Source organism: Neolamprologus multifasciatus, chromosome 11 (assembly GCF_963576455.1).
Source record: "Neolamprologus multifasciatus chromosome 11, fNeoMul1.2, whole genome shotgun sequence".
In the NCBI taxonomy this organism is placed as follows: domain Eukaryota; kingdom Metazoa; phylum Chordata; class Actinopteri; order Cichliformes; family Cichlidae; genus Neolamprologus; species Neolamprologus multifasciatus.
In genome coordinates this window covers 32,211,092-32,235,090 of record NC_140449.1, presented here as the reverse complement: position 1 = coordinate 32,235,090, position 23,999 = coordinate 32,211,092, and the positions used below count along the sequence as shown (strand labels likewise).

At 43.9% G+C, this 23,999-nt stretch overlaps 1 protein-coding gene across 4 annotated transcripts in view; it reads right to left on the bottom strand.

The window, feature by feature from the left end:
• Positions 1-831: 831 nt before the first annotated feature.
• satb1b (SATB homeobox 1b) overlaps positions 832-23,999 on the bottom strand; it is a 57,712-nt gene continuing 34,544 nt past the window's right edge. For all 4 annotated transcript variants that reach the window (XM_085178281.1, XM_085178280.1, XM_085178283.1 and 1 more), the window contains 4 exons: positions 21,088-21,159; positions 20,497-20,652; positions 4,834-5,040; positions 832-3,007 (listed from right to left, as the gene is read on the bottom strand). In XM_085178281.1, coding sequence (XP_085034407.1) covers positions 2,387-3,007; positions 4,834-5,040; positions 20,497-20,652; positions 21,088-21,159 — 1,056 coding nt within the window. In that variant the 3' untranslated portion in view covers positions 832-2,386. The remainder of the gene's footprint in view (positions 3,008-4,833; positions 5,041-20,496; positions 20,653-21,087; positions 21,160-23,999) is intronic.

Here is a 23,999-nt window from a genome sequence, read left to right as displayed (position 1 = left end):
ATAATGGCGCCTCTTTGCTCTGTGACATGCGCTAATGTCATTTTTTATCACCTCTTAACACTTATCGTGTACCCTCTGATCACCTCTGACAAAAGGATGTCCTCTTGAGAGCATCTGACACTTCTATATGTCTGTTTCGTTTGATTGTTCTTTTCCCGCAACATTGTACGCAACATTGCACGCAACATTGCACTGTGGATTTCTTTCTATATTTATGGGATAAAAACAGCACAACACAAAGGGAACGCTGGTCCAGACAGGCTGGCACATATCTCAGGGTGTGAACGGGTGGGGGTAATTTCCTAAAGGTTTAGACACCTGGCCCTGCCTGGGGTTTACGGCAAGGTCAGGACACCTGCGCTGTTTTATAGCCGAACTTCCTGCAGAGGGCTTTGCTATTACAGGTGTTCACACCTAACATTTATTTATTTTAGATTTCAAAGGTGGTTCACATACACTCAGCATGTAGAAGTGGAGATGCAGCAGAAGAGCCCCGGTACAGTCGGTTTTGGGAGGAAGAGGCACGACAGAATGGCGATTCAGCTTTGTACGGTGAGCTTTTGCACAAACTTCAAATATATTTACAATATTAAACAATCAATGATTCATAAGATGTGATATTTACAGATATTACAAGTGACATGGGTTCAGTGATCGCAGCGGAATGAGTCAGTAATTGGAGTTGATCTTTGAAAGCAAAAAGCAAAAAGAAAACCAAGAAAAACCAAAAAAAAACAACCATTTCACATTGTTTCCTCTCCTGTTTCCAGAGGAGACAAACACGCCTCTGGTGTCAAGAGCCTGGTCAAGTTAATGCCAAGAAATCTGTGGTACAATACAAACAGTTTAATTGTGTAATTAACAATCAATAACCACTTCTAGTTAGAACATTTCTGCCGAAAGGAACCGAGAAACACTTATAAAACAGTCAGTCGTAACAAAATAACTGGTGTTCTCATTGAAATGAACTCATAAAAAAGAAACACTTTTTTTTACAGAATATTTATACAGGAGTAGCTTTTTGAATTGGATTCTTAACCAAAGGAAGACACATCGCAGACATCGATTTTCACACAGATTGCATATGTTTTTCTTTCTAAGGTGTTCTATAGGTTAGTCATTTTACCTAAGCTTATTTGCATGATAGTAAAAATTGCATACAACATTAATTGTGAAGCTTGTAGCATGAGTTGCTTGACATACAGCACTTTTTATAGGCAACCTTTAAAGCACATTTCTCCATTTAAAACGTTTAAGACACTTCTTGTTTTTACTGCCCACTGAAATTACATTTATAAATAGAAACAAGATTGGTGGAATAAAAAAAAGAGAGAGAGAGAGCGCGCACGAGGAAACGTAAACTGTTTTTTTTTTCAGTTTTTTTTTTTAGAAAAAGTAATTACATCAGAAACACTGCATGAACTGCAAATAAATAATGTCAGACAACATAAACATTGTGAAATTCACATTTCCAACTGTGTGGCAATTCAGAAAGTTACAGTGACAAAGGTTTTGCAAAATAATCTAACATCGGCAGTGCCGTATAGTACAAGGCATTTGTTGGCATAGTTTTTTAAGACTGTATTTTTTTTTTACAGTTACAATATAATGTCTATATATATATATATTTATATTTCTTCCCTAACAAATAATATGTAAAGAGACTGAGCTATTCTCGTAGATGCACCTGGGCTGGGTGATCGCGTTCCAGAGTTTGGAGTGATCCATAATCACATTATGCGCTTTTTAAAAAGAATAACTAATCTGCCAGCAGGCTCCAGACTTGATACCTCATAATTAAGGCCTTGTCATCCACATGGTCCTTGATTTCATTTGCTATTTTCTTAAAAAAAAAGAAATCCAGTTAAACATCACATACGTAAACACCTATCGAAGTCCTAGCAAACTCCAGGGGAACTTTTTTTTTCCTTTTTCAATATAATCAGTAGCTCAAAAAGATAAAGTAAGTCAGTGTAAAACAACAGACATAGAGTGCAGTCAGCAAATATCCACGGCAACATACTTAATAATTTTTTTGTGCAGATTATTTAAACGATGCATCAGTCTTTACAGTGAATAATACAAGTTTTACAAAATCGAAAAAGTAGTACTTTTTGTATTACTGAGTCTGAAATGGGCTTTCCAGTGTGTGAACACTCATTTCGCACTGTGAGTTCATATATGTGTGTGTGTATATATATATATATATATAGATATATATATATATGAACACTCCTCATACAGTCCAGATGCTGTACTGATTGAAAACACTACTTTTCTTTGTTTGCAGTGTGGTGTTTCTGTGGCGGCCAGAGCGTTACATTTAGCACAGTCACCAGTCTGTGTGCACAGGAAAACTCTCAGTACATGTTTGAGAGGGAGAGTCCTACTCCTTGGCCTCGTGCTCCGACTCGGACTGGGCTTCGGCGCCTCGGCCCAGCTGCTCTTCGATCTTGATGGAGAAGATGGTGCTGTTGGTCTGCGTGCTCTCGTCCAGCTCCTTCAGCAGCTCTCCGCTCTCCCTGAAGTCCGTCAGCTCTTCCTCAAAGGCCGGGCTGCTGCTGCTGCTACTGCTGCTGGTGGTGTTGTTGACGATGGCTGCGATGGTGGCGGCGTTGTTGTTGTTGTTAATGGGCTCCTTGGGTGCCTTTGCTGGGTGACTGACATAAAAGCGCTGGTTCTGGAAGAACTTGATGATGGTGAGCTTGGGCAGGTCCAGCTGGGCTGAAAGGGTGTGGATGGCCTCCTCGTCGGGGTACAGGCCCACGTCCTGGATGAAGCTCTGCAGGATACCTAGAGCTTCCAGGGAGATCTTGCCTCCGCCCGTGCGGGATTTGATGCTCCCTCCGCGGCTGCCTTCGTCCTCCGTTTCGGCCGGAGAGGCGGTGGAGGGTTGGCGAGGTGGCAACCGGGGACCGGTGTTGGGCTGCTGTTGCTGCAAGGGCTGTTGGGAGGGGTGGAGGGACATGGAGGGCTGGTGCTGCTGCTGCGTCTGAGGCGGCTGAGCCTGCAGCGAGGAAAAAAAAGGAGAGAGGGAAGAGAAAGGAGATGGGGATGTTATCAGTGAACACTTATCGGCGCCTTAATAAGGCCTTTCATTAAAATCAATTGAGTTGTGAGGAAAAATGGGCCTGCTGTGTATAGAACAGGCACTTGGTTGAAGGAATTTTCCATGTAATATCTCATTGAATGCAATCAGTTCTGCAGATATGATGTTTTTCCTTTTTTGGTAGTGGGAGATTGAGTCTCATTGTGGAGGTAGAGGAGGCAACAGCCCCACACCGGCAGAGACACTCGTACACATGAGTGACACGATCGGCTCCACGCACACTGGGAATTCACAGGCAAACTGGCCTCTCTATTATATCCCGCGCTGCTTATCGTGCCTCTATTGCCCGGCAGTGATAAACAAGCTCCCTGTGCACAATTCACATCGCGATGGTCCGGCTGATTTGCCGCCGTGTGAGAATGCTATCGATGGCTTTCGCTCTGCCGCCAGAGTCCCGTTAGTGTAAACACATGACACATTACTCGTAAAATGTCTCATTGTGTGGTTGGAGAGCGAGCGAGTGGGCAACTCGTGGTCTCTATTGACCCTGCAGAATGGGCGCTCTTTTATTTTCATTTCTGAGTCAGACACTGTAGATAGGTGTTTCATAATGAAGTTTGCAAAACAGCACTTTGCAGGGACTCTGCTTGCCAGCTGCATAAATGCGCCCAAAGATGTGATTTTTACTGTACCCATATACTGAGCCGGCTAGTTCTTGTTGAGCAAATGTGAGCTAATTTGGCTAATGTATCACGTTAGTAAAAGAGCAGCGCAAAATAGTTAAACACAACTCTCTTATGGACACTGTAAAACTGCACCATTAAATCAGAAATAATCCTATTTTATCAATCTGTAACCGTTTCGCATTTGCATGCAAAGTATGCACAAAATTCCCTCATTCCATATCTGCTGCTCAAACTGATTTGTCAAAGAAATCCTATTACCTTATTTATATCCACTAAATGACAGTCTTTGTGAAACGCTGCCATTGTATCCAAGTAACCAAATAACTAATCAACCACTCTGCTGTGGCTCAGACTTTTAATAGAAGTATTATTGTACTTCATTAAGATGTTTCGACCGTTAACCGAGCCTGTGTGTTATTTTCTATTCATCTGCCAGATGTCTCTTATAAAGCAGCTCTGTTAAGCAAGTTCAGCCTAATGATATCTTTGAAAACGGTTTTTGCTTAAAAAGTAGCAACTTTTAAGTGTTGCCGTGTTGTTAATTTATGTGTTCGCAGAAACTCCTGAGTGCTGTTTACTCGAATTCCTGGAGAATTACTGAAAGAAGAAGTCAAATGGGGAAAATTAAGGTTTCCCCTTTTTTTTTTTTAACTAAATTATTCTCGACACAGACCTTTGGAAAACAGGATATGCACAGATACAATAATCAGACTTCATTAGGATTTTTAAAAATGATTCTCTCCTCTGTTACATAATATCTTTAAACTACTTTTCATAAGAAATTGTACCAAAAAGAGATCCAAATCACAAGCACAAATAATCAAATTGCTTTGATTTAGCAATTAGTGATCCATCTATCCATTTTTTTAACAGCTGGGGGAGGGGAGCACCTTATGTTTTACTTTGGCATCCACAGTTTAGAATAAGCAGTTAACCCAACACGTGATCAGCCACAGCCAACCAGAGGATTCAACCCCAGAAACATATTGCTGTGATTCAATATTCATGTTCTGGAACACATCTGCTGTAGTTTTAGCTCGGTGCCTTGCCCAAAGGCACTGGCTCAGGTCATAATCTTGTGAAAAATATCACACTCACCTGTAGCTGGTCACTGGAAATGTGCATCAAGTGCGACGGCCGCTCGTTGTGGTGCTGCTGGCCGGCGCTGCTCTCCTGCTCGTAGATGGCATCGCGTTCGGCCTGAGAGAGGCTCAGGAAGCGTCGGATCATGGAGAGGTTCTCCCAGAGTGTTCGGTTCTCTGGAGACGGATCCTCTTTCCAGCGCAGCAGCTCACAGAGCCAGCCCTGGACAAAACATTTGAAAGGAAGGAAGGAGAAAAAGGATACAAATCAGTAAGAATAGAATGTACTGCAATTTGGACCCAATCTGTGATCTCCAAAATGTTTAAGCACAGTTGCAGCAGACTACGAAACCTTAAAACAGAGCTGCTTCTATCGGAAGCATCAAAGTACTGTGAGGAAGAAAAAGCCGCTGTGACACCATTTCAAAATAATAAACACATTTTTTCACTAAAATGAACAAAATAAAACGAAAACCACTCATAAAATGCACCATTGGGTTGTTTTTTTTGGGTTACACAGCTGAAGATGAAGGCGTAAGGTAGACAAGGTCAAGCAGCACAGCAGGAGGGAACATTTTAATATGACAAGAAAGACGTACTGGCATATTGAGTAGCACCCTTGGGAGGAAGTGAGTGACTCCCATGTTTAAAATGCTCCAGCAGAGGGCCATGAAAGACAGAGCTGAGGAACAGTATAAGACAAGTGCAGTAAGAAAAGGCTTTATTTGATTAACACAATGCACAAAGAGGTCTGACCTTGGTGATTAAAAGATTCAGCGAGAGCCCGACAGGAAGCGCTAACCCCCTCCACATGTATTTCACTCGTAGTTGTTCATGTATTTGAAAACGTGACTTAAACATGCATGATAACAGTTGGTCTCCTTTCATTCGGTCATACTGCTTTGATATTTTATTCTTTGTTATATTAAATTTTTGTTGTTTAAATAGGGAACTAATCAGTTGCTAAAATAATCAAGATGTTCGAGTTCAAATGTTCATTGGATGTTTGAAGATCAAGATACAATACACATACGAATCTAATGATAAATTGAAATGACCAAGAAATCAGTGGGCGGGATTATTGCTCATAAAAACAGCTGCAGGAAGCGATGCACCAACATGTCAGCTTATTATTGGTACCATCAGATTTTGCTGATGTCGACTGACATCCACATAATCAGCAAAAAACATGAAGACTTAGCAAAGTCAGGCTACGTTTTGTTTTCAAAATATAAAAAATGTAAAATGTTTGCTTCTCCAGTATAAAGGGAGAACACAATAAAAATAGAAAATGATCAGAACTGTTGCTCGGTCAAACTATTATTTAAAGTGTTGGTAACTCGATTCTAACTACTGATCTCCCTTCCCTTTCATTTCGTTACAAACAGAAACGCCTCACGGTCACAGTTGCTAAATGTGTGTTTATGTTTGCTCACGGAGCCGAGTGAAAGACTGAGGACTGCACAGACAGAAGGGCTCCACAGGGGCAGAGTGACGTGGTCAGACGTGATGACCTAAACCTCAGCAGGCCAGCGTGTGAGTGTGTGAGTAAGAGTGAAAGGAAATAACGCACCGAAGAGCTGCGTGGGAGAGAGAGAAGGGTAACGAAGTGGGGGGGCCTGCAGTGATGTGGGAATTGTAGTGAAGCTAGAAGAGAGCTGTAAAGGAACAAGAGAGGATGAAGAAGGAGGGATGGCCGGGGGAGCAGAAAGCAGCGAGGAGGAAACGCGGCGTCAAAGACAGGCAGCGAGGTGTGCGAGTGTGTGTGTTACGGAGGGCCGCTCTCTCAGCCGGGTAGTCTGTCCTGGCAGCGCGACAGAGCGGCGCTGTAATCTCCCGGCCAGTGCGCGGCAGCACCTTTCATTTCCACAGGATTACACCGTGCTGCTGGTCTGCACGCAGACACACACGCACACACACGGAGGGCAGAGCCACGCCGCCACACTGCATGCAAGAGATAACTCAGCAGTTTGGTTGTCCCCTGTTCCAACTCCTCCCATAAGCCACATCAAACCCAGGAGGGGTTTTGGAGGAAGGCGAGAGGGGGAGAAAGAGAGGGAGAGAGAGACATAAAGGGAGGGAAGGAGAGAGAGAAAGGTGGGGGAGAGGGGGCCATAAAGCCTGCGTGCCCACCTTGTTCCTTTGCCACGTTTATTGTTGCGTTTTTAATTTGCATGCAGAGGGATTTGGACGGCGCTCCAGTTGGGCTGTCTGTGGTTTCAGCTGATTCGGTAGTGAGGAAGAATACACACACACACACACAGAGACACCCCCCCCCCCCCAAAAAAACAAAAAACAAAACACAAACAGACGCACACAAACCACCACACACCATCTTGTCAAAGCCAGAGAAACAGTACCCCAGCCCAACGATGGAGTAATCCAACTCAAACACTCCCCAAACCAGCAGGATTAAACCCAAAGTAGCAGAGCCAATCAAACAAAGGCGCGACGTGAACTCCATTCCAATGCCAGGAAGTCCATTTGATGAAATAAAGTACAGAGTTTATTAGTTCACGAGTGTGAATGTTCGTTTGTGTGGCTTTTTTTTCTCTCTTTTTTTGCTTTCGACTGGGCTGCCACAGACGATGCTGAAGGAAGGATCACGTGCCACGAAGAAAATGATGTTTTTAAACGCCGCCCCTGTCCAACACTGCGGACAGTCAGCACTTTCCAGCTTCAAGAGCTCTGTTTGTGTTTGTCTAATTGCATTGCTTCCACAGTCCAGGCAGAGGCAGGGGGACGGCAGAGAGGACAGCGATGGAGAGGGACAACGAGAGCGAGACAGAGAAAGAAGTGAGCAGTTCCCTCTTGAACTTTGGAAGAAAGAAAGTTGGGATAAAGTAAAGTAACAAATGTATTGTAAAATACGGCGTACCGTGAAATTTATTTGATATGAAACCTACTTAAATATGACTATTTTTCACGAAAATTACCCCATCAACGAGACTTTATGTTCAACATTCCCGCACTCCACTGATATTACCATACTGTTTCAAATCTGTTTTCCCCTTTATTGTTTAATGTAATTTGTTGAGCCTCTCCACTGCAGCTGACAAGCACCAACTGCTCTTGATTGGATCATGGAACTTGCTGCCCCTGCCGCTAAAGTGTTCCAATACGGCCCAGAAAACAAAAATCTAGGGCTCTTCAATGCAGTGTACTCAGTGTTTTGTTGAAGATCATTAAGGGCTCTCTATAAATAAACAGAACAGGTAGTTCAGAACAGGCCTGTTCGACGACCAATAGAGAATATGGCGCTCTCTCAAAGTGTTTCACAACAACATTGTTGTAAAGGCATTTTCTCATATCGCATGACTACAAAACGCTGCAGCAACAGGAACCAAAAGTCTACTTCTACTCGCTACACTGTCTTTGGCTGATAACTTTGATAATGATCAGTTACAGCAAACCTACATTCATATCAGAAACAGAAGTAACAGATTTATTTTTATTAGGTGGACTCTACAGTTCTAATCTTCGCACCTCTCATCCCCCCCTCGCAGTTCGCAACCGCAGAAAACAATGTCAGCCGAGCTAGAACTCAACAGCCAGCAGAAAAACGACGACCAAACTGTGTTGGAAGCGAACGGTGACCTAAAACCGGTGTAAACTTTCATTTTCCTCAGTCTCCTCTGCGTCTGCCGCACCTGTAATTTGCCCATGGTGGGAAATCACTTGCACTTTCGGAAAACGCCACAAAGTAGGCCTTTTACGGTTTTCCACTAAATTTTGAAAACTGTTGCGTTGTTTTCATTTGAATCGTTAGTTTGACCTCAAAGTCACACCATTGACTCCCAAAAACTGCAATTCTTCATGACATCCCGACTTCTTAAATTAACCTTCACTTTAAGGGTTAATAAATCATATTTACTATGCATTCAAGGACAAACAGCTTTACAGCTGACCAAATAAAGAAAGCTATGGCTCAGGAGATCAGAGGTCAGTTCTCAGGCTGCTTGTCCTTCGCATACTCTAAATACTGGACTCCAAATTGCCCCCACGTGTAGCTATTAGCATGCGAGTGTTTAAAGTGAAAAAAATGTTTCATAAACGGGTGCATGTATAAGTATAAAAAGCGCTTTGAGCGGTCAGCGAGACTAGAAAAGCACTATACAAACACCCGTCCATCCAAACACATTTTTTCCAACCTAGATAACCTCAGAAATCACAGATTAAGTAGTGAACTGGAAAGGCAGTTTATTTGGATACAAAGCACATCTCTCAGTTGAACTCACAGATGCTGCAAACAGGTTCATTGAAGCAATAAGTACTGAAAGGCATAGGATTATCTTGCTATGCTGGCACACACCTGCAACAATATTGCGCTGTAATCCGCTGCCTCTGGGTCATTGTTGCTTAATTATTAATTACTTTCAAACAACTGGACTGACAATCAAGGATTCTTTTTCTTTGTTTTGAAACAGACATTACCGGTGGCTCATGGGGCTACGGGGTCATGGGGTGCCAAATTAAAAGAACACCTCGGGGCCCTAGAGGTCAGATCTGAGCACAGCCCCATGAGCTTCAGCAGACCATTGTATAATATTGATATAAATAGTAACCGGGTGTTCTGAGAGAAACGGTTTCCTTGCAACACAATAGTTGAATTCATGCGCAAGATTCACCCAGCTATGCAATGCAGTACACCGTGTATGTGTGCTGCAGTCACAAGCTGCCAATGAGAGCATAGGCCTGCTCTGTCAGAGAACAGCATGGTATTCACCGCTCGACCCACCCACCCATTCGCCACCGAACTACTGCTGCAAACACCCCCAACATGGAAGCTCGGAGGAACGTTTAAAATAAAATCTGGCTCTGCTGCGAGACAGGCCGAGCGGACAGACAGGCAGACAGACAGGGGACCAACACCTTCCCCCTAATCTCATTTGCTTGTTATCAGCCCCATCAAGCTGACCTCGGCCACCGCAAAAATAAATAACTAAAATAAGCCAACAGATGTCCATCAATTTGCCATTTGAGGTTTTTCCCGCCCTCCTTTCTCAGATTACTGCGTGACCAAAAATAATGCCTCACATTCAACCCAACAAAAAGTACTTTGAGCACCATTTGGATTTTAACCATCTGGACAAAAAAGGCCAAGATGACACCAAAAAAAAATGAAAAGGGAAACTCGGCGATGAAGAAATGATGGTGGCTATTGTTGTGGCTGGCTGGTTGGAGGAGAAGACGGTTTCTGAGACAGCCAGACAAACCTCCTGTGTCTGAATAAGGCAGCGAGCTAAAAGAAAGGGGAAGACAATGCATCACTGTCTTTCCTCCTCCTTGAACCTGGCAGAGGCCCAGCACTGGCAGGCAACACTATGCAGATAAACGCAGCCGATAACACGGTATGTTCAAACCTGTTTCTCCTCCCCGAGCACGCCGATCCGGCGTCTGCGCGCGCAGGGTTCAACCCTGCGAGGTAACGCGTGCCGTGTTGTAAATACATTACGGCACGGTGGACGCCCATCTGCTGACGACGGCGGAGTCTTGAGATGTTCCCGATGCTTCGGCATATGCGAATCTCCCGCAACAATAAGCAATAATTGACTGCACATTTCTGGGCCAGCCAGATTCCTTTGCGGCGTGTGGGTCTTTATATGCAAACAGAAAAAGCTTTGACTGAACCAGTTGTTTCTGGCATACAGTGAGGATGAAAAGGCAGTGGAAACGGGGTCAGTCGCCTTAATTGAACTGCAGTGGCAATTGGAAGGGCGGCCAAAAAATATACTAAGAGCACATTGTTCCCGTCTCTTGTAACAGATGAACTTCTTCAAGTTCAACTCAATTGTGTTTGTGTCGTTTGCCTTCTCGGAGCAAACGTACAAACTCCCACAAACTCTATCTAGCCCTTTAACAAAAGGACAGGCCTTAATCCAAATATATGTTCCTCCGTGGGGGTGATCCAGTGATCAATGCTTAAAGGGAAGGAATTAATTTGCAGTTCAGCTAAGGATTTACCGCATTGATTATCGTTGCACCGCTGCAGCTAGATGAATATGTTGGGTTATGCGGGGAATTTATTATGTCGCCAAAGTAATCGTGTTTATTTCCTTTCATTCTCCGTGTGATAGGCAGATGATCAGGACAAGGGCAAGATTTGCACGAAAAATGTCTGCTAGCGAGATTTGAACATACGAATTTGTCTCGCTACTGGAATGGAAAAGATTACTGAACTGTGCATTCATCATATATCCAAAGTAATGCAAAGTAATCGTGTTTGCATTATTTCTTTTACTTAAGAGAAGGTTTGCGCTGGAAACGGCTTTGCTAGATGACAAAATACTAATGTATCCAATGTTTGAAAAGGATTACTGAGCTCTGTTTCAGGCCGCTTTATGTTGCATTTATAATGCCGCTTCTGGCTAGACTTTATGTCTTGATGCATAGTTTTTGAGAAAGACCACGGCAACACTAAAGAGCCAATACTAACTCTGATCAATTCTGGAGAAACTAGGGACCCGCCAAATCATTAGTTTGCCTCTCTAAGCTTTTTCTCTGACAACTCATGACTAAATGGCTAAAGCACTTCTGGATGGATGCAAACTGCATTTCGTTGCCCTGACAATAAAGTTGAATTCTATTCTATTCTATTCTATGAGTGGATATTAACTACAGAAGACAACACGGCACTGAAAGTGCGAGGCATCTCCAATGGATCGAGAGAAAAACGTTCAGTGCTTTTATTACTTTCTAATAATATACCACCTTCTTTGTATCGTATCTAAGGCTGTTCACCAGATGGTGATCAAAGAGTTGAATTTATTGTTAAGCCACATTTTTATTTACCTCTGCGTAATTTCTCATAACCTCACCATCTGATTCTAATTCACACGCAGGTCCTAGGCCCTCACGAAGGAGGCAGACTACAAAACAAACGGATCAAACGACCATCTTTGTAAAATGACAGACAGGCCCCAAGGATGGCTGGATTTGCGACTGCAGAAATTAATGATGAAATTTCTAGTACGGCCGCTTCTTCCTTAAGGAAAGCTTTTAAGGATTAAAAACTGAGTCATCTAAATCTTTAGAAACTTGCCTTTAAAACTCTTTTTTTTTTAGTTATTAAATCTCGTTGATACGACTCTGATGTCTTGTCAGAGAGGATGCTTTCCAGATTGTGGTTGCCAGATTGTGTTACTATCTTCTTTTGTGAGGATGTCAGTGGCTGAGCTTTAGGAGAGAGATTCGCCAGTCTGAATCATACATGCCAAACATTTAATCTCTATTCGAGCTGTGACACGGAGAAGTCTTAGCCAAACGGCGAGCGTTTTCTGAAGAGGGGTCGCGACCTCTCCAGATACAATAAGCAAGTTGACAACAATAACAGACTGACAGCTAACGCGACGCACATTGTGAGGGCGAGGCATGACTGTGCAGGAAATGGCCCCTCTCTCTGTGTCAGCACTCCTTCCCAGAAACAATACCGAGTAGCTCTGTGTGGCAGTTTACGTCATGGCTGCCGAACCAATAAAGCATTGAGGGTATTTTCGAGCAACCAAATAGAGGCAGATGGAGCATAAAGAATAACCAAAGGCAAATGACCAGTCCATCAAAAATGGAGCACATTAAACATCTGTGTGGTTACAGTTTCTTTTTTTTAACCGCACATTTTATTCTTTTCCAAGCAAAGTTCTTCACACACAACCGCACATAACACAGTAACAATTGTACGACCAGGGACTTTCCCACAGTCGTCCTCCTGCAGAAAACCCTGATTGTCTGCAGGATGAACGCGCTGCCCGAGCCCAAGGAAAAAATTGTTATAATTTGCATATCCACAAATTAAACTGTTGTAATATTTCGCTCAGTCCTGACCAAACACTCGCAGGAAATATATTTTCTCTCCTAAGAAGGTAAACTTCACATTTTAGTGGACTCTTTGTCCAGGAAAGCACCACAGATTTTTCATGTGTACAAAATGGCTGAAAATGGAGTCGCTGATGATGCTACAGTACACGTGTCTCTCTGTATCAAATATTAGTATTGTTGAAATTGCACCATAATCTAGTTTAGCCTGGTGGTGGGCTGATATTTGTATATCCGCACTGTCTGCACAGCCACACTGAATGTTCAAACACTGTTCTCCATCCACAAATTTACCTCTTGTTTATAATCTTTTCTATTCAATACTGCTGAGGCAGATGGAGGATGAATGCACACAAGACAACAAACACGTCGAAGATGAACTGCAGATAATCAACAACTGCAGCAACGTTACAAACGCAGAAAGCACCTACATGGAGTCTGATTCCATCAATTATAAGAGCTTGATTGAGATTTAATTCAAAGCTGGGGTTTAATTGCTAATATCAAAGCATAATTAAGCTGATAAATCATGACTGATCTTATTGAATTAGGGATTGAAATAGCAGAGAACCTGCAAATTGTCTATGTCAGCTAAATAAGTGTTCTTAATTGTCGACAAGTTTGCAGATTTTAGTGAAACTGATCAAATATTTAAAGTCAGACAAAAGATATGAGTTTTTTTTTTGTTTCCTGTTCAATTTGAAGCGACTTGTCTTATAAAATAAAATCACGATTTTCAAATGTCGAGAAAATCGCTGAAAAACCTCAAATGTCTCTGTGAAACATGGCTGGAAGCCCTTCGTCAGGCTCAGTTCATGCAGTATATTGTAAATTTACCTACTAATAGAATTCAATGTGGATAAAGTGATTAGTAGTGAGAGGCAGTCATCCTCAGAGGAAGCAAAGAGACGAGATTTTGAAAGACAGAGAGGAGAACAAATAATGCTAGCAAAACCAAGTGAACGTAAGCAGGATGAGGACTTAGATGGGTCCTAATATCTCCCCGTGCAATTCCCCCTCTCTCACACTCTGTATGCACGCACACTAGCACAGATACACACTCTCTCTCTCTCTCACGCTGCATCTGCCGGAGCTAGTGGCTGTAGTTAAATTGAAATATTTCCCGGCGTGTGTCAGAAGCATGCAGAATGGTAATTATGACAGATCTGATTAGGCGGGCCGAGTCGGGCGGCTCCGGGCTGCAGGTGCGACCTTGTGCATTCCTGCGTGTGTAAATAAAATTAATTACAAGCGTAGGGGGCGCGCAGCGCGTGACATCAGCGCGCACAGGGGGGACTCCCACGGGGGGCACCCTAATGGAATATTTTCCCCGAGTCTAATAATACAGTTGGTATTGACTTGAGGTAATTAGGGGGATCATTAAAGCGCTTTTCCCGGCGTATTTGCCTGCCTGATCAGATTAGCGAGAATGGGCCTCAGAACAAGCCCTGTGTGGTCTGTCAGGAGAAGTGGAGACAGTGGGAGTGGGTTAGCTTGCTAACATTTGCAGGAAAGAAAAAGCTAGCAAAACCCTGTCAGTGCCTGTCAGTGGAATAGGAGTAACTTTTTCTAACAAGCCAGGAAACAGTGAGAACTAGTGATGTGAGCTGTGTGACAGAATAAGCATCGGTTAGGCTTGTTTATCGAGAGAGCTCTAGTGCTACTTCAGTATGTAGCGAACTGGCTAACAGCTGCTGTGCTCCGCGAAACATTTGTCATACAGTAATGTACTAGAGGTGATGAGGATGAGACAATTTGGAGTCTTGACAGTCGGGGCAGATTCCTAGTTTGGACTGCAGGGAAGGAGGTGGGCGACGAGGGAGGAGGGAGTTGTGCGGTCGGAGACAGATGGGGTGAGAGGTGGCACGTAAGGCGTAAGTGAGAGAGATGGCAGGAGAGACACAAAGTGCTCTGAGCATGCTCAGTGAGACCCCGTGCTCCCACTAAGAGGAGGAGGGCTCAGAAAACAGCCTGGTGGGAATTCCACTGTCCATTAAACAATAAGAGAAAGGCTCATTTCAGAGGGAGGGGAAGACTTACCGTTTGCAAGATAATTCGTTCACTAAATTAATTATTCAGACAGCTGGGTCTCCAGTTCAAGAAATTGTGTCTTTAATAATGGAGGGGATCTGGCCTAGCCTGTTTCCCATGGCAACCTAATAACCAAGCAGGCACGGGAGATAAATAAATAAATCAATTAATAAACAGTCACGGCCCTTTTAGATCCCCAGGGGCTGTGATATGCTCACTCTGATCTGCCTAATTTGAGAGAGAGAGGCGAGGAGAAGCACACAAACAAAAATTAAGACTTGACGCCAGCACTGCTGTAACAGGAAAAGTCAAACTTGTGGGAAGCGATGCGAAACTGTAACGAGTACCAGCGTAACATCGTCACTGTCGATTCGGACGATCTATGGATGCCACCGATTTTCATGCAAAACGCTCCTCACAACAGACAAACCTCTGAACGGTCACAATCTAGACAGAGACACCGAAAAGGTCAGCCATCTGCCCCTCTTGTAAAGCAGCCACTGGACGGAGCGGAGCTGCATGTGTGTGTCTGGTTTGGTGTAGTTGGCTGAGATTAAAGCTAAGAAAAGCTTTCATGTCCGTATAAAACATGTAAAACCACTAAGCGGATTCTACCCGTAACAGGAAATTAGCAACTTTGGAAACATGAAGCAGTCACAGTTATGCGGTCACCCTCCCTTCCTCCTATCAGTATCGCCACCCGCCGCCGCCACCTACCTTCACCCAATAGTCCATATCCTTAGACCAACGAGGCACTCACTCCCCGCCATCACCGGCCCCCCTCCTCCACTCCAGGGACTGCCGTGCCAGGCGGGTGCAGGGTGACAGATGGCATACACCAACCTCCCCCCCCCCCCCCCCCCTCTCTCCCCTACTGCACCAGCCCCCCTGCTCGGCCCCCCCGGTGGCGCAGCGGCGGACCAGATCAGTGCCATTCTGTCTCATTAGAGCCTGGCTAATTAGCGTAGCCTCTTCCAGGGGAGAATGAGCGAGTGAGAGAGGGAGACAGAAAGAGAAAGAGAGATGGGGAGGGAGGGCGCCGTTTGTGGTGGTGACTGCGTTCTGTACTCCACTGGCCATTGAGGAGTCGGAGGGCTTTGAGCCCCGCAGTGCGCGGGGCTCCCAGGGTGCTTGTTTTATGACAGCAGGGACTCTGATTCCATCCACCGCACAGTTCCTCTCAGGAAGTGTTGGGAATGTTTAGACATAAAAGTCGTGTCAAAGGAATGCCCCCGATCCGCTCCACCCCACCCTCAGCCGACCTCCCATCGCTCAGCTGAATATTAGCTGCCCTCTCCGTCAGGCTAGCCAACACAGCAAGCCTCCCCTGTTAACACGAATGAAAACAAAGCACTGCAGCTTGCTAGATAGTGCTCTAGCCCTACTGAGCCAGTTAATAATGTTGACATCAACTCCAGGCTATCCAGATCATAGCTTGCACCTCTGCAGGCTAAAATGAAATGGGCCGTTTGGCAAATAGCGCAACTTCTGGCAGTGTCAACGCTGGATTTGAACCAGCAGCGCGCAGTTGTTTTCTCCAAGTCTGACATCTCCTGAAGCTAAATGGAGATGGAGCATTCTTGGAGCGTTCGATCAGTCTGAATCATTGAGGAACGGATCATGAATAATGATTTCGATTTTATCAAAGAGTAAACACAATATGTATCCTAATAAATCAGAATGGCTTTGTGGATTGCTTAAAAAAAATGAATGCTCTGACTTCAAGTAAATAGCAAACATTAATCTGATGAAGTATTGTGGCTCGGGTTAGAGTCGCTGCTCTATAGTTACTACTCTGAATATGTGGCAGTAAAAGAGTGATTGAAACGCAACGTTGAATATGTGCATGTGGAGGGTGAGGACTGGCAGAGGCCTTCAGTGGTTACGAGCCCTAAGAGAGGACAGAATGGCTGCGTTCCAAAAACTCCCCAAACACCAGCCGACATAAATATGCACACTGGAGTACACATGCACTGGTCCACGCGTTCAATTTGCCTCCTCAGAAAAACACACAGTACATGCTCCACTCTTAACCGCACGCTCGGTGGAGCGTGAACCAATGAGCAGGCTCGGGTGAACTTTTCTACTCAAAGTATTGCTGCACGTGGCCTCCGTCAGGTCACCATCTCCCATCTTTCTCTCCTTAAAGATTGTCAGATCTGTTCTCCTCTTCTCGGCCGTCTCAGATACGTTAAAGTGGCGTCCCAGTCACCTGGTCCCGTGCTTATGTAAACATACTGGGAAACCCTAAGCTGAGCTGAACAGGCAGAGTTTGAAATGCAAACCAAGCAGACAGGACAGTGCCAGTTTCAGTGATGAGGCCTCTTCCTTCCCCTCCCCCCATGATTATTTCCCTGGACCCCATATGGGCATCCTGCCAGTCTAGCCCATCCTCCATCCTCATCACCAACCACAGTACCAGCAGTCTCTGCTGGCATGGTGCTCTACCCACGGCTCGGATGGTTATTTTTTTTCCCCCTGCAAGGCTGCAAACCTCTCTTGACCTAAGCTTAAGTGATGATTTTGAACATTGTAAATGGATACATTCAGCTGTTCCTCTCACTGATTTCGACAATACTTACATTTTAAAAACCTAAAAAATGTTTTCAAAGCAACACCTCTTTTAAAAACGAGTAACCAATGTAGCCAATAATATGTAGTATGACTAAAGAGACCACAAATCACTGCTAATCACTAACGAGCACATTGTGGGTATGTGTTCTACAACAAACCACCACATTTTAAAATGTTTTTTTCTGGTTAAAATAAAACTAGTGCCATCTTTTATCAGTTAGCATAAAGGCAGCACTTTTACTGGATATGATATTTCATGTTTAATCAAAATCTACTAATATTTTCATCGTTAATCAATAACTATTATATTGACTAATCGCTTGGTTTTAAATCGGCAACAATCTTTTGAAAAAAATGGCCGTCATAATTTCCCAGGAACCAAGGTGACGCACTGAGGAAGAGAACAGGACGTCTGCTTGTTTCTTATCTATTTAGGAATCTGTGTGTGTGTGTTCCTGTCTAGCTATCTTTGTGAGGACCGAAATCTGCATCCTACTATACTTGTGAGAACCAACAGTCACTTGTGAGGACACACACAAGTTTGAGGCTCAAAATGTATGTTTAGTGTTAGGATTACAATTAGGTTAGGGTTAGGCATTCATTTTTAATGGTTAGGGTAAGGGGCTAGGGAAACCATTATGTCAATGAAGGTCCTCACTAAGATAGCTGAACGAGCGTGTGTGTGTGTGTGTGTGTGGGTAGTGGGAGGGTTTGTTCTCATTTCTTGACAATTGTTCACCTGCTTCGGGTGTATTGCTAGAGACCTGATTTAGTGCAGCGTCAAGTCTTTGTATTTTGACTAAGAGCTGCCTTCTATTACACTTTCACATCTACCGATCGCCTGTCTGTGAGGCATTTAGAGAATATTGGTAAACTGCAGCTTCATCACTCACAGCCACAAGGATACTTTCAATCTGTACGAAACACTGCAGTAAAATTGAGCACAAAGATGGTAATAAAGGTTCTCACTAAATACAACTTTGTTCCTTATCTGCATGTCAGAGGAAGTGATTAATACAGGGCGAGATTACATTTGATTAGTTACCAACTGGCTCAGCGAGCATTAGCTCTGCTGCTCAGACTTGCTCCATATGGTTTGTGTTAAGTAATTGTATCCTTATAGGCATCTTCTATTCAATACAGTAACGCTATATCTGTGTATCACCTTTCATAGCCGTTTGCCTGCTTGCGAGGTGTTTAGGGACGTCTGTAAATTTCAGTTGTGGCGATTAACTCTTCCCGCAAATCTTTACAACGAGACGTGACAAAAATGATTGACTCATTGCTTGACGAGCAAACTAGCTAATCTATCATTTAACATATCATTGCAGCCCTGCGGTTGCCTACACAAAGTGCCATATTTATTTACTTTTGTGTATGACAGTGATACTATACACAGCACTGAGGGAAAGGAAAGCCTTTTTTATCCAGACTGCGATGCTGGCATTGAGGATAGTAAGATAAAAATGCTTGAACTGTCTGCCCAGAGCATGAAACTAAAACAATGAACCCACTGTCCTGCTTTAAATTTAAAAAAAAAATATTGACAATTTCTTTTTTGAATATTTTTGAGGAAACTGCAGCTGAAAGCTGGGTCCCAGCATCTGATTTTCAGAGTACGTGGGTGCTGCTGGGGAGGAGCAGCCGCTGGCCTGGCGGTGCTGGTAGATGTGGCAATGCCGGCTGGGTAGTAAGGGGGGAGGACCAGCTGCCCGGGGAGCGCCCATTACGAGATAGAGCCAGAGATAAGTGCTCTCCCAGGCCCCTTTTCAGAGGCATAATTAGCACACTTCTTATCTGCTGCTCAATTCACATTCACACCCGCCTGCCATGAATGGAACGTGAAAGAGAGGCAGAAATCGGGGGAACGAGAGAGGTAGAGGGGCAAGACAGAGAGATGGGAGGGAGGTGGAGACAGCATGATGGAAACCTGTTCCCAGACAAACCGTCATTTGAGAAGAGAGAGACATGAGCGAGTTAATACTGCGACCGCCTCACTCTCCCCCTTTTCTCTATCCTTCCAAGGAGTCTTTGAACTCCTTAACAAAAACAGTGGTTTGTGCATCAAACTGCAATTTGGTAAAACAAAGCTATCTGGGGCTATAATCATCCTAATCAGCAAGAAAAAAATAAAGCCTTTGCAGATATTTCAAGATTATTCCGCCCTTGGTGATCTATTTCTCCCCCCCACCATCTTCTTCATCAAGCACAATTGTGGAAATCTTCCCAACTCTGCCTGCGACAGACACACGAAAACCTTTAATAATAAGTCCTCAGCGCTACATTTTTAATTGCTTTTAATAAAGAGTTAAACTGGCGCTATGTTTTCACCCTCTGTTTCCAACACACACAAGCTTGTGTTGTGTGAGCTCTGCGCTCTTTGTGAGAAGATGACAGGGGCTCCCATCATCATCTAACTGAGCGGAGCTAATATAAACAGGTTTGTTTGGTGTTGAAACAGTGTCGACTGCTAAACTCCAAACCCACAATAAAGAAGACATGTGTCATTATGACGATAAATCGCTCCACTGATACACTGAGCTAAGTTTCCTCATGCGCCGTCTCCAACCTTTGATGGAGATGTACAGTTTTCCTGCACACACGCATCGAAGCAAATTCACCAGAGTTCACCAATCAGAGACAAAAGGTCCTCAATTTCTCTCTTTAAACACAAAGGCTGTGTCTACATGTGTGTGGACAGCCCGTTCTCACTCCAGAGGCGTAACATGCCGACGTTTTGTCACGTCCCGCGGCGTTCCTGAGGAACGCGAAAGGAGACCTTCGGCGTTCTTATGGTACGCGGCGGGTTATGTCTGAAATCCAGTGCAATGACGCTCCCGCTAAACCTAACCTTATCCCTAGCCCTAACCATAACCTTTTTCCTGACCTTAACCAAGACTTTAATGATGTTAAATAGCGTGTTTCTAAGTGATTTGAAGAAAACAGAGCGAACATGAGTAGATTGAGTCCATACGGTTCTCATATTTCCTCATTTTTCCGAGGTCGTCATTCAGGAACGTGGTGGGTAGCCGAAAACGTAATATGTTGACAATTTGTCACCTAGCGTAAAATGTTACGCTTTGGGAGTGAGAACGTGTTGGTGTGGACATTGGACGATTACGTATGCCCGTCTGGACTTTCAGGCTTGGATTTATGGCATATCAGTACAGCTCTACTTTAGAAAGCACAGTTCAATTAACAAATGATGCTACCTAAACACAGAGGACAATTTGCGACACTTCTTTAGTGTGCATTTCACTACCTGGCTCTTGGAGGCCGCCACCTTCGCGAACAAGGCCTGGGACACTTTGGCCCTCTTCATCTCCTGCTGGATCTCATCGTAGATGGTGGAGTTGATGTTGAGGATGCAGCTGTCCGCCTTGCCGTTCCACTCGCTGGGCAGCGGTGACGGTTTAACCTTGTAATAAAAAGAACAAACATTTGATTTAAAGGCTTTCCCGGTTTTATTAAACTCTAATGTGTTGTTAGATATAAGATTCTATTTGTATTTGACAGGTTTAGATTGCATGTGTGGACCTGGACTCTCTACTGTCTGAAGATATTTTTTTTTTTATTAGTGTTGTGTGACAGTTGGTTTACTAAATACTGCAACAGAGTAATGTAATGTAATTTAACTTTATTGTTCCAGACTTTCTGATAAAACTTTGCGCTGAAAGACAGAGAAATTATTTGCCTCGCGCTTGAAAAATAACTTTCCAGCTTCATAAACATAGAAAACACTAAAATTGCACTGACATGGGGATATTGTTGTCAATGAGAGTGACTTGTATTTTCAATGAGAATGTATCTGCTCAGTTGGCAGTGCTGTGGTTGGGTGAAGTGGTTTGCTCACAGGTGAAATGCCCACAGGGATTCGGGGATTCCAATCCTCCGGCCTTACGCTGTTACAGTCTTCCCTTCGGGGCTAGAACACAACACAACCACATTTGTTCAGGCTCACATAAGAAAAAAATAATAATAATAAAGTGAATCTGTCTGAACACATGATCACGCATGCAGCCACCTCTTACACACACATCCGCGCGCTCGAGTGTAGATTACACCCACACACAGCGCCAGCCTTACTTTGCTCACAAACACTTAGATGTGTTGTGTGCAACGTTATTATTCTTATGTCAAGCCGGTGATTAAAAAATAAATGTAAGTCAAGTGAAATCAAATCATCTTCATTCAGCGGCTTGTTGCATCTTGACGAAAATCCTTTGACAAGGTAACAAGTATCCTAATAAAAGCATTACCCAAGAACCATTAGCATATGAATCATTCCATACGAGTCTTTCTGAAAGAAGCCATCGACAGGGTTGGGTGTGGGTACAAGTAAATGGCATTCAAATAAACCATAATAACACCAACAGCTACCCATCTCGCGATGGAACTGGTGATCAAAAAACATATATATTCAAGTATTTGTCTAGACACCTAATACGAGCTCCTTTACGTGTTAAAAAACAATCTCTGAAATTTGTGGTGAAAGTGGAATGTCTGAGAATTTCTGGGCCTTTTATCCTGTTTTATGACAGCTCGACACGGGCTTGTCAGTGGGAGCGGGAGGGTACCGTGTCAAGCAAATTGTTAAGGCAGAGGCATGCACTAACTGGCTTTGGGAGAGTCGAGCCGAGCCATCGGTACATGTGAGAGAAACATACCTCTGCATCTGTTTTTATGAGGCCAATAAAAACCCTCCTCTGTCTCAGGCTCAATTGCCACCCTGTCTGATTTATGTGCTTAAATTCGCACCGCATTGCTCCATAGGAGAGGCTGGCAGATGGCCAGGTGTATGAGTGTGCAAATCTGTGTGCGCGCGTGAGAGGGAAGGACAGAAAACAGGTCTATATGATAAATGTCAATTGGTTTAAGTCATACAGGTGACGCATATTAGGCCTTGAGATATTGTACTGATGTGCCAACAGTCGTTTGAGTGATGTGAAAATAAAAATCAGAAAGCAGGATTTGAATTTTCTACACCGTGCTGTAGCCACTGCCTTTATTCTCCGCCTTGGAGATTTATTTCTGTTTTATTTTGTTTGTGCCTCTGCAGCTCTGTGAGCTCACTGCAGATATGCTAAGATAAGCCTGACATGAACTTAACAGGCACTTCATAGCTCCATGTTCCTGCCTCGGCTTTAAGGACACTAACAGGAACACTAGAAGCAGATTATTTCGCCAAAACCTTCTTTTACTTTCCTGTTTTTTACATGAATAAATTCCTGTGCGATAGTCCACTCTCCTGCTTTGAGTTCCCGTCCTGTGCCGGCACAGTTTGAGATTGTAAAGATGAGCCGTGAACTGCAAAATGGTCCTGCTTTAAGTTCAGCGCCGCTGCTTCGCAGTACGACTCTTTCTTTTCAGCCGGCCACTGCCACCACGCTGAGTCGTTTCAGAGGGAAGATTGATTTTTAAGATGGGTGGGCTGGGGCTTCTATCTCGCTCTCCTCCGCACCTAAATAAAAGCCAAATTTTCACCGGAGACAGGACAGAAGAAGCCTTTGTCTGGCCCTCTCACCTCCCAAATGCAGCTGACCGCACTTCAAATGGGCTTAAGTGGTAGAAAGTTGCCACATACCTTTCAAATGAGGGACACTGATTTGCGGCGAGGGTACAAAGTTGTGCTGTGGTACGAAGCGATTTCGAAAGAGGCACTGACTAAACGATGTTTGATCTTTCACAGAGCTTGTCATCACCGCTTTATTTTTTTGAAATGGGAGGGCTGTTAATGCTGCCTAATGCATGGTAAAAGGTCAAAATTAGCACAAAAAATTATCCATCATTCGTGCACCATTCTCACCTGTGTGGTGAGGGCGGGGATGATGCGCAACTCATTTACATGCAGGAAGAATGTAAAGTATGTTCTCTTTACCGCTGACAGACTTTTATTTGTTCCGTGTGTTTCTAGAGAGGCTGATACAATAGCGGGGAATGTGAAGCACGCAACGAAACAATGTGTTGGGGTTGTTCTTGTACACGCGCTTGTTGTTGTCCCAGAAAACAGTGTGCTAATGAGTGCGTGAGGTGCCTGTGTTTGTACAGTATAAATATTTAACATCGCGCAAATGTTTTATACCGACTGACTGAATCTTCTGAAGAAGAAAGAAAAAGGAAATAGCGTTTCGTTTGACCTCGTGTGGCTTGCAGCACCTCTAAAACGGCGCCCGCGTCACGAGGTTTGTTTCACACGTCCGTCTGTCTCTGATTCCAACACAAAGACGGATGGACAGACATTCTCATCTCAATCCAACCTGTTCTCACGCGTGCATACCTTTACCCGTCGCTCGCTGCGTGCAAACACATTCATGAAATACCAACAACATCTCGGCAGAGCTGGCTCGACGGTTCAAAGGAACAGATCTCTTCACATATGTCGTTTTATGGGGTAGAAATGTAGATTTATCACCCCTGAGTTTTGCGTGCACACTGAAAACTATAACCGTGTAGAAATTTGATTTTCTTTGCTTTTTGTCAGCCACAGGACTTTAAAGAGCTGTCGCTTCATTTCAGATTACTCTGACTCGGAGCAGAAAGCGTTTTCTTTGAGTTGGGAATAGTTGTGGAGTTTAATAAGCAGGGTAGTGGCAATAAACATCTGGGTTCGGTTGGCAATATTACAGGATTTTTGGGTCCCGAAGTTGACAAAATATTTACTACAACTGCTGATGCTTTGTGTTTTATCCATCACACTTCTGCTACCAATGGAGCACAGCCTCATCTCACATCATATGTCAAGTTCACCGTCCTAATTTAAGCTCC